The sequence below is a fragment of the Canis lupus genome, chromosome 37 (genome assembly GCF_003254725.2).
Source record: "Canis lupus dingo isolate Sandy chromosome 37, ASM325472v2, whole genome shotgun sequence".
Taxonomy (NCBI): Eukaryota; Metazoa; Chordata; class Mammalia; order Carnivora; family Canidae; genus Canis; species Canis lupus.
The window spans coordinates 9358193-9370000 of NC_064279.1; the positions used below are offsets into that span (position 1 = coordinate 9358193).

Consider the following 11808-nt stretch of genomic DNA (forward strand, 5'->3'; position numbering starts at 1 on the left):
GATTATCTCAACCGTGAGCAATTCTTTCATGAGACTGGGAAGCAACATCCACTTTGGTTTAAATAATTACAAACCAAATTTGTTCCTAAGAGACGTAATATGAACATTTAACTCAGATTAACTTTTACTATCAGGTTAAAGTTCTTCCCAAATACTGACCCATTCATCTTCACTGCACTACAAAAACAAGAATTAAGTTTTTCAAGAGTCTGCTTAACCTACTGCTAAAGCCAGTTCTTCTGTGCCCCAACACAGATAACCCTCATTTCTACTTCCTGTCCACCTGACCAATCCCAGTCACCTGGCACCGCAATGACTTAGTCTGCAGTTAGGTTCCTTCAGTCTTTAATGAGCTCAAATTAGAAACCAGGAAACAGATTTCTGAAAGTTAGTTACAAAACTTACACTTCTACATTTGTGAGACAAATTGTGGGAAAATATGTGAGGTTAAAATTGGCAGAGAGCAATTAGTTTCTTCCTTTTTTCCATAACTAAATACTGAAAAACATTTATAATCACTCTTTAATAAATCTCTCTACAGTGTATTTAAAAAAATGGCCCTTTAGTATCGTATCTAGTACTTCACAGATATAATTTCAACCATACAGTCTTATGAGGGAGTACAGTTCTTATGCCCATTTTATAGATATGGGAACTGAGGCTTACCGAGATTAATGCCCAGTTCGCAGCCAGGCCAAGATTTGAGCATATCCTCACAGCCTCTGCTTTTTTCATTGTTCTACCCTAATTGATTATAGGTATCATTTCTTTGAGAGCAGAATTCTGCACAAGACCTATATGCAACCACAGCAGAGCTGTGCCACAAGGAAATGTGCCTGCCCACCTCTTGTTCCTGGGGATCTAGTATTTTAACAACTGCTAGGTAGGTATTAACTACCAAAATGTTACTAATTTGTGACCCTCACAGAAGATATTTGAGAAGGAAAGGATTAAAACTCAAATAAATGGCAGTAGGATGGAAAAGTGCAGGGAATGAGGGCTGGGTTTTGAAGCAGGGCACTGCCTTTCCCTAAGGCAAACCCTAAGCACAGGGGAGTACTGGAGTAGCAGAGAGAGGCAAAAGTTGATGAGATCCAAGGGAAGAGAGAATATCATTCCCGGTGTTTGCTCTCTACGTCATAGGAGCCTGTTCTCAAGCTGTAAGCATCCACTTGACTACATTGGATGTTTAAGTACTCAAAGACTTTCCTACCAGCTCAAATAGCCTCTACTCAAGCCCCTACCCCTCAAGTGCCCCCATCACGGCCCCGGAAACAACCTCACACTTGTAGACACAGCAGCAGGCCTCCAGGCACCTTCCCCAGTGTCAGGAGTTGCAACCACTGTCATCAGTGACCATGCTGCAGGGCTCATTAAAGATCCTGATTATATCACTCCTGGGGGCCTCTCTTCAAATATACTACCAGGGCTTCCAGACTATCTCCAGTCAGCTTATAAAAGCATGGGTGAGAGTAAAAGCCAAGAGAAGAACCTCACCTGATTCAAGGAGTCCCCAACTGTAAACCCTTCTGCTTATGTGGGAGAGACCAAACAAAGGGGACCTCAGGATTCTAGTAAGTTTAAAAACAAAAGCAGGGGCAGCCCCGGTGGCGCAGCGGTTTAGCGCCGCCTGCAGCCCGGGGTGTGATCCTGGAGACCCGGGATCGAGTCCCACATCAGGCTTGTTGCGTGGAGCCTGCTTCTCCTTCTGCCTGTGTCTCTGTCCCTCTCTCTCTCTCTCTCTCTCTCTCTCTCTCTGTCTCTATGAATAAATAAATAAAAATTCTTAAAAAAAAAAAAGAAAAAACAAAAGCAGAACAGAAACATACCGAGAACCTGTGAAACCACATCTTCAGGCAGGTGCAGATCCCAGGTCAGATTCAAGAGCACTGAAATCCCTCCTTATAAACCAGTCCAGTTGCTTCCTTCTCTGAACAAGAATGTACTTCTCAGGCAGGTCAGCCTCACCAAGAAGAAACACATCACAGCCAGGAACATGCAGGACCAAATTCTCAGCAAGACCCACAGGCAGTGGGATATTTTAACAAAATTAAACTGAAATCAAACACAATAAAAAGTAGAGCATATAATTTTCTATTGTGGTAAAATATATTTAACATCAAAATCTACCATTTTAACCAATCCTAAGAGTACCTTAAATATTTTCCCATCACTCTGTAATCATCACCACTAAACCAAATAACTTATACAATGTTTAAAAATCAAAGTTTGGGTATAATTAATTTTCCCTTGAAGTTAGTTACATGGTAAAAGCTTGTCTTTGTACGAAGAGGATAAAATCTCCAACCCATCACAAATCTAGTTTCATGTGGAAAATTCATGACAAGAATTAATAAAATCAGTGCCTTCAATTTTTAAACAATTTTATAGCAGCATCAAATTGTGCATTTTGTTAAGAAAAAGAAATAGTTAAGAGTAAAAGGACCAGACCTGCACTGGAACCTGTAGCTACATGTACTATTAAATTTTAATTAAATTAATTGGAAAGGAAAAAAATGAAGTTGTCACTATTTGCAGATGACATGATATTATATATAGAAAATCCTAAACATTCCATCAGAAAACTGTTAGAACTAATAAAATCAGTAAAATTGTGGGATACAAAATCAATACACAAATGCATTTCTATATACTAATAATGAACCATCAAAAAGAAAAAAAAAAGAAAAGAATCCTGTTTAACTACAACAAAAAGAATAAAATACCTAAGAATAAATTTAACCAACGAGGTAAATATGTATATTGAATATGAGACCTTAATGAAAGAAATTGAAGACAATACCCAAAAATAGAAAGATATTCCATGCTCATGGATTGGTAGACTCAACATTGCTAAGATGTCTATACTCCCCAAAGCAATCCTCAGATTCAATGCAATCCCTATCAAAATTCCAACCAAGTTTTTCACAGAAATAAAATACACAATCCTAAAATTTGTATAAAGCCACAAAAACCCTGATAGAAATCTTGAGAAAGAAGAACAAAATTAAAGCCATCATGTTCCCTGCTTTCTAACTCTATTACAAAGCTATGGTAGTTAAAACAGTACAGTATTGGCATAAAAACAGATACATGTATCAAGGGAACAGAACAGAGAGCCCAGAAGTAAACCCACACATGGTCATCAATTTAGGACAAAGGAACCAAGAACAGCCATACAATGGAGAAAGAACAGTCTCTTTAACAAACAGAGCTGGGACAACTGGACAGTCACATGCAAAAGAATGAAACTAGAGCACTATTTTGCACCATACGCAAAAAGCAACTCAAAATGGATTAAAGACTTGAACGTGGGGCACCTGGGTGGCTCAGCCGGTTGACTGTCTGACTCTTGGTTTCGGCTCAGGTCATGATCTCATGTGTCATGGGATTGAGCCCCGAGATAGGCTCTGCACTTAGTGGGGAGTCTGCTTGAATATTCTCCCCTTCTGCCCCCGACCCCACTGGCATGTACTCTCTCTCCCTCTCGCTAATATAAATAAATAAATCTTAAAAAAAAAAACAAACTTGAATGTTAGACTTGAAACCATAGAACTTCTAAAAAAAAACATAGGTAAGTTCCTTCAGGTAGGTCTTAGCAATGATTTTTTAAATCTGACACCAAAAGCGAAAGCAATGAAAGCGAAAATAAAGTGGGACTACATCATACTAAAAAGCTCTGCACAGCAAAAGAACCCATCAACTAAATGAAAAGGTAATGTACTGAATGGGAGAAAATATTTGCAAATCATGAATCTGATAAGGAGCTAATATCCAAAATAAATAAACAATGCGTGCAACTCATAGCAAATAACAATCTAATTTAAAAATGGGCAGATCTGAATAGACTGAATAGACATTTTTCCAAAGAAGACTTGCATATGGCCAAAAGGCACATTTAAAGATGCACAACATCATTAATCATCAGGGAAATGCAAATCAAAACCGCAATGAGATGTGACTTCATCCCTATCAGAATGGCTATCATCAAAAAGACAAGAAACAACAAGTATGATGAGGATGTGGAGAAAAGGGAACCCTTGTGCACTGTTGGTGGGAATATAATTTAGTGCAGTGCTCACTTTGGAAGCACATATACTAAAATTGGAATATAATTTAGTGAAACCACTATGGAAAACAGCATGGAGGTTCATCAAAAAATTAAAAATAGAACTACCATATGATACAGCAATTCCACTTCTGGGTATTTATTCGAAAAAAATGAAAACACTTGAAAAGATATCTGCACCCCCTTGTTCATTGCAACATTATTTATAATAGCCAAGACATGGAAGCAATCTAAGTGTCCATCGATGGATGAATGGATAAAGAAATTATGTGATGGATGAATGGATAAAGAAATTATGTCTGATACACACATGTAACATTTTTCAGCCATAAAAAAGAAGGAAATCTTGCCATTTGCAACAATGTGGATGGGTCTTTAGGGTATTATGCTAAGGGAAATACATCAGACAGAGAAAAACAACAAATACCATATGATCTCTCTTATTTATAGACTCTAAAAAACAAAAACAAAAACACCAAACAAACAAAAAACAAGCTCACAGATACAGAGAATAAACACATTGTTGGTTGTCAGAGATAGAGTGTGGGGGAGTGGGAGAAATGAGAATCAAAAAGTAAAAATTAAAAATAAAATTTAAATATATAAATGAAATATAATTAGAAATTAAGTTAAATGTGGCACTAACCACATTTCAAGTACTTAGTAATCTCACATGGCTAGTAGTCTCCCTACTGGACAGTGCAGACATAGAACATTTCCATAATCACAGAAAGTTATATTGGATAAACACTAATCCAGATATTCTGTAAGGAAGTCTAATATTTAAACATTATTGGTGACTACTTTGTTTTTTTTGGTTTTTTAGAGATTTTATTTATTTATTTGAAAGAGAGAGAGTGAGCCAGAGAGAGAGAGAGCACAAGCGAGATGAGGAGCAGAGGGAGAAGCAGACGCGCTGCTGAGCAAGGGAGCCTAATGCAGTTCCATGCGTCCATCCAGAGACTCCCGAATCATGACCTGAGCCAAAGGCAGTCACTTAACTGACTGAGCTACCCAGGCACCCCTGGTGGCTACTTTGGATGACAACTTGTTTTCATCCTCTTCCTCCATTCCTTACATCTGGATTTTCTGTCTCTAACCTTATCTTCCAAGGCAGACTACAGAATTGCTTTCCAATTTTTTTCTGGGGAATTGCCTCAGAGGACTTCTGTTTGCTGCTGATGGCATCTTTTTATGGGACTAATTACAGTCCCCAGTAAGCAAGGAAAGAGATAACACATACTGTCTGCGATGTATAAAATTTAGGTATTTAGAGAATGGTGGTATTGCCTTGGGATGGCAGGAGTGTGAGCCTTCGTTATTATGGAACATCAGAGGCTAAGATTGGGCCTCTAGCCACAATAAGCATAGGAAATCTATCCAACTGCAATTTTAGGATTTGTTATTTGGTTTTTGTTTCTAAGGTAGGCTGCAATGTTGATGGGAGGGGTAAAGTGTGGAGGATATTAAAAGACATTTTGTACCCCTGGGTTGTATGAAATCTTGGGTAATGTTCTTCCTTTGAGTTGGGTTGGGAACCTAGCATTGGAAGCCCATGAGGTTGTACACACCACAAAGACAATCTCCCAAATTTACTAAGTGATCTCTGCTTCTTTACAATACATTAAGATACTAAAGGACCACAGGGGGACTGATCTAGATAAAAACTGATAGAGATACAATGAATCAATGCTGTGCATGAATCATGTGTAGATCCAGATTCATACCAGCCCAGCACAGGATGACATGTGCTGGATTATACACTGGATATTAGATGGTACCAGAGAATTCTCATTTTGCTGGGCATGATGACACGGTAATTAAGAGAATGTCCACAGTGCTTAGCAATATGTATTGAATATGTAGGGGTGAAGTGACATGATCTTTGTAACTTGCTTTAAAATACTTTAGTAAAATCAAAGGAAAAGAAAAAAGGAGGAGGAAAGGAGAGAAAAATAAAGGAAGGGGAAAAAGAAAGTGAAAAAATTACTCCATAGAATAAATGAAGAAATTAAGATTAGATAAGCTAAGAAAAGCAACTAGCATGAGGCCTGCTGCATGGGACTCAGTAAATGATAGCTGCCTTTCTCCTTGAAAGCCCACACCACTCTTCTGAATTCTGGAAGTTCTGACTACCTTCCCGGACTGGTATGTCCTCACTCACTAGAAATCCCCGAATAGTTTAACGACACTCCTCTTCTATTATGTCTTCTACACAAAATCATGTGGAAGGAATCCAACTTAATTTTTGTTCTTTAATGAAGCCAGAAAAGGAAATATTTCATTATTCAAGTACAATGAAAAGACAACCAAAGCCAAAATGATAGTTAGTAATAGAGAGAGTACACTACACTCCTTATATTCAAGGAAATAACATTTGTGTTTCTAATAATTGCAACTTAAGAGCCCATGACAGGTGGGTATTTGTAATTTTGCTGAAAAATAAATTTAGATTGCCTGCATTTTAAAGAAGAGCATCAAATTTAGTCAGAAGCTTACTAGTAAGTTATTTTATTTGTGATATAAATTACATATTCAGAAGAGTTAGTTTTAATTTTATCATTTTATTTTCACAATTATCTATGTTAAAATCATCCCACGTAACTTCAAATGCGCACATCATGCAAATCAAACAGGTCTTTTACAGAAGATAAAAATTCTGAATACATCGAGCTCAAGCCTGTGGGAACCAAATCATTGGTTTTCAGGTAAGTGCATTATTATTTAAAACCACAGTTCTTAGGTGGCTGGGGAGCTCAGTCCTTAAGCATCAGCCTTTGGCTCAGGTCATGATCTCAGGGAACCCCATGTCAGGCTCCCTGCTTCTCCCCTTCTCTCTGTCCCTCCCCCCCAGCTGTGCACTCACACTCTAATAAATAAGATCTTTAAAAAACAAAAACACAACACAAAACAAAACAAAAACAGCTCTGTGTGCATTTCTTGTAAAGTCACCACTCTCTCTACAGTGAAGTCAAATGTTTCCAGAGTGAGGACTTCCAGCACTTTCAGTGAATCCAAAAAAAAACCAGAACTTCTGAACTAATTAATAATCCTTACTTCATACTTGTACTCTCCCTCCACTGAAATTCATTTCTCTCTCTCTTGTGTTCACATCGTATTTTACAGCTTTTATAGGATGTATTTTTTAACATCAAATCTAATCTACTTGTATTATATAGTTAATCGTGGACTTTCATTCCTCTATCTAGGTTTCATACTCCCTGAGGCATTGCCTTATCATTAATCAACATTTGTTAGGTTGAATGAATTGAATTTGAATTCCTAAGCACTTTGCAGGTACTAGATACTGCAAACCTGGAAAAGTGGGCTCCATTCCAAACATACAAATGACAGTAAGGGGTCCCTATGCTAACAAAGTGAGAAGTGGGTTTAACAGCAGTGGGGACCCAATGTATCCTTGGTGAGAAACCATGGGATCCATTTCCACCATTATTTTCATGTTTTATAAGCTGTCCCCAGAACACTGGTCCCATCAGCAGCCATCAAAACCACTTGTACGTGGGCTCCCTGAACCAGTCAGTACTGTCAGACAAGGAAAACATCTGAATCACCTTGTGCAGAAAGAATATGATACCATCATGCTGGTCTTAAAATAGGCAAAGGAAAATTCTGTAGCTTCCTAAATTGTGCCCTGTTAAAAGACCAATATTTTTTCACTTTTCTTCCATTTTTGGCAATCTTTACCTCCATCATTAACAGCTTTGATCTTTCAATTTTCGTTAGTTTTATTCTGAAAAGGCCGATAATGACAATATTTTTTCAGTATATTTTAACCCTCATGGTTGGCTGATCTTATTTACTCAGAAATGATTTTTAGGGGTGCCTGGGTGGTTCAGTCAGTTAAGTATCTGCCTTCGGCTCAGGTCATGATCCCAGGGCCCTGGGATGGAGCCCCAAGTTGGGCTCTCAGCTCAGCAGGGAACCAACCAGCTTCTTCCTCTCCCTCTCCCTCTGCTGTTCCCCCTGCTTTGTGCTCTCTGGCTCTCTCTCTGTATGTAAAATAAATAAATAAAATCTTTAAAAAATGAATTTTAGTCGTTTCTATACATGTACATTTATCACTTAGAGTCTTAACTTTAGAGAGTTTAGTTATACCTCTTTGCAAAGGAGGAGCTATGCAATGAGAATAACTCCATGGAATGAGAAGCTTATGCTTCATATTCTTAAAAAAATGTCTGTTATAGACTCAGAGAAAAACATGTGGCTGAAATGTAGTGTTTAAAGAGAAAATACAATAAAGTTGTATGTAAAGACAGTAGTTAAGAATCTGCTTAATTAAATGGATATGGCTGCCTTATACTAAAACACGCTTCATATTTACAGTGGTATTTAATATTGCCCCTTTCCCTACTGCTTTTGTTTCTTTTAGGAGCAATTTAGGACTATTGGTAAAAATGGAGTTAAAATTTAACTGTTAAACAGACTTGCATTTCAGCAGCTCAAGGAACATAACTGATGAGCTCAATTTTATTATATTTTCAATAGCAGCCAAAAGGCACAATTAGAAAAAAACTCAGGTCTGACTTTTCCTTTCTTCTAGGAATAGACAAATTTTCTTTCCTCTGACCCACAATACGATGTGTGATGTATTATTTTTAAATCAGAACTCTAATGATACTCAAACAAGAATCAAATTTTTTCATAAGTACATAGCAATCAAAAAGAGCATACTTCAACCCCATCACCTCAGACCCAATAACAAGTAAAGGGAAAGAAGCACAGAATCTAAAAATTAAACTGGGTGCTAGACTTGAAATCTTACAAGCATCCTCTAGTTTCAGTCTAGCTCTCTTAATATAGCTGAGATTTTTGTTTAGTTGATTTTTTTATTTATGTATTTTTTAATGAGAAGAAAAAAAAAAAGATTCTCTACCAGAAGCCATAAAAATCTCTCAGATGGTAAAACAGATAGCCCTAAAAGTTTTTGCCTAAATTCATACACATACCTAAAATAAAACTGGCCCATTCATCTCACTACAGTCCTTTGAAAGAGAAGTCATTTGAAAATACAGCATAGTAGTGTGATGCTGCACCGCCTCTAATTAAGTACAGACTAGGAGAAAAATATTCTCAGTTCAATCCATGGAAGGGGGGAGGTGGACATTTCTCTCTTTGCAATTCAGGATTATTTTAAAGATAGACCATTTCTTTTCCAATATCTTCCTCAAACAGAGCTGTTAGGAATTGTCTCCCAATCATCCATCCCCAAAGAGCACGAAGCTACCCAGTATTCACCCCATATGCTCTGCTTTGAAGTGTGAAGCTGGGACGTCCCACTAGACTCTTCCGCCACCATCAAAGCCATCTCATTACGCCCAGCACTGAGAGTTAAAGCGCGGGGCCTAACCGCTCCAACACAAACACTGCATTAACAAAGCAACCACAATATTCCTCCCCCACATGGCTAGAACTTGAAGAAATTTTTACCATATGTACACATGCACGAGATACGAAAATTTATTATGCTAGAACATCATTGAGAAGTACATTAAACATGCTGACTAGAACTGGATGTTATTCTAAGAAAAAAAATAAAATGCAGCTGATCTTTATGATGAAAGAAAAGAAACATCAGGCTGAAAAAACGAGATCAAGTGTAATTCCTAAATTGCATTTTTACTGACACATTCTGTTGCCTGTTTTTTCTTGAAGTAGCAGAAAATAATTTGGGGGAGGTGGACAAAACTCTACAGTACATCTCTGGATGCTACCGTTTACTCTGTCACGTTTCATTTCTAAAGGACAAATTAGCTTACTAATAATGATTCACTGATTAAAGCATCTATGATTCAAAATGAATAGGACTTGCTAAGAAATAGTAATTCCACCTGTCTCTGAGTTGTCACTGGTATGGCGATAAAAAATAAAGTACAAAGAAAAAACTTGCTCCATCCTATGGAAATAAGGATGAAGAAATGAGGGTAAACACTTGGTTGATTTTCATGTAAAAATTAATCTGTCAAAATATTTTAAATGTTTATACCTAATGACTCCATTCCATTAGAGAAATTCTTGCATTTGTACACGAGAAAGACTATCCAAGAATGTTCACTGCGGCATGATTCATAGTAGGGACAAATGAGAAGTAATCTGAATGTCTACAAATAGAGGAACAGGTAAAATGTGATATATCCATACCATGATACTATACAGCAATTAAAAGGAATAAACTAAAAAAAGAAATTAAAAGGAACAAACTAGAACTATATGTAATACCATGGATAGATTTCTAAAATATCTTGCTGAATGAAAAAGTTCTATTTTGAAAGCATTTATGTTATAAACACACACAAGCAATACTATATTGAGTTTATGAGTATGTACATATTTGTAAACAAAAACATGAAGAAATTCTGAATTCAGAGTGTCCAAAAGCTCCTCACACCATAACCTGGCAGGGAAGGGTTCAGGGAACCAGGAATGGGGATGATGGTCAGAGGTGAACTTTAACCTTACATGGAACACTTGAAATTTTGAAAAAGAGAATTAATAAAAGTCCTAGGCAAGATCCAATAAATAAAAAGTTGTGAAGCCTTTCATTCTGCTTCTGTCTTGATGGAAAAACATGAGTAAGTTTTTCAAGATTTCTAGGTCTGTTTTTCAGCTATAGAGAAAAAATTCACCCATCCTCTATCTTTATTATAAACATAAGAGTTACATGTCTCTAAACTCTTCATATATCATATACTTTCATGGAGAAATAGGTATCCATAAAAATATATAGTACATTGGTTGGGGGTACATGTTATATATATTTTCACATCCAAGAATTTTGTTATTTCCTTGTATATGACATATACTTTCATAGGGATGTATATACAAAAGCTTGTTATTCTCGTGTAGGGCATATGCTGAGATAATTACCACGTTGTGCAGACATATCATTCATTTAAAGAATTATACTTTCCTGAGCAATCTAGCATATGTTATTTATGCTGTATTCAGTAATATGAATATTTTAATCTGTCCTATGGTGTTCTCTTATTATTTCAGGTACAGATTCCATTACCCCATCTTTCTTAGGGGAAGGTACTCTATTACACTTCTCTGGTAGTCACAATAGCATTAACTATGGTAAATGGAAAGATAATAGGCACTCCGATACTATCTGGATGTTCACAAATACCTCTTCATGTAACTTCATAGTATTTGTTTAAAATAGGCACTGAATATTATTTTGCAAAGAAAAACCAATAGGAAGAAGCTATCTGCTATAGAACTTAGAATTTTAGAGATGAAAGCACTTTAGAGATCTCCTGCCCAAGAGGTTTTCAAACATCTTGCCCTGCAATCCTTTTTCTCAAAAGAGGCCTTATTTGGAATCCTGCTAACACAAAAGGGAACTGAGGGATCCTTTCCCTTTATGGTGGAAGGGAATAGCCTGGGCCCCCACCACTCAACACCCTCCTCCACACAGCCACAGAGAATCGCTACAAGCAGTGACAGCTACTTATTGGTGGGAGGCAGTGTACCAGGACCTTTACATCCAGGCATTATTTCTCAAAATCATCCTGGCAGGATGATAGTATTCCCCACTGAATAGAACAAAAACAAAAAGAGACTATAAAAGAGACAAAAACATTTTCCTAACATCAGCTGGCAAATAAATAGCAGATCTGAAATTTGAACTCAGGTTTATTCAGCTCCAAAATCCTTATTTTGACCTCTTAAAACTTGGCTTTCCTGTCTAGATACCCAATAGTCCTTTAGTTCATGCT

General features: G+C 37.1%; 1 protein-coding gene across 1 annotated transcript in view; it reads right to left on the reverse strand.

Moving 5' to 3' along the window:
• Positions 1-11808, reverse strand: part of FTCDNL1 (formiminotransferase cyclodeaminase N-terminal like) — a 161259-nt gene that overhangs the window by 133522 nt on the left and 15929 nt on the right. Inside the window, 1 exon segment of the mRNA XM_049106780.1 lies at positions 1830-2031. Within this exon segment, the coding sequence (XP_048962737.1) occupies positions 1830-2031 (202 nt within the window).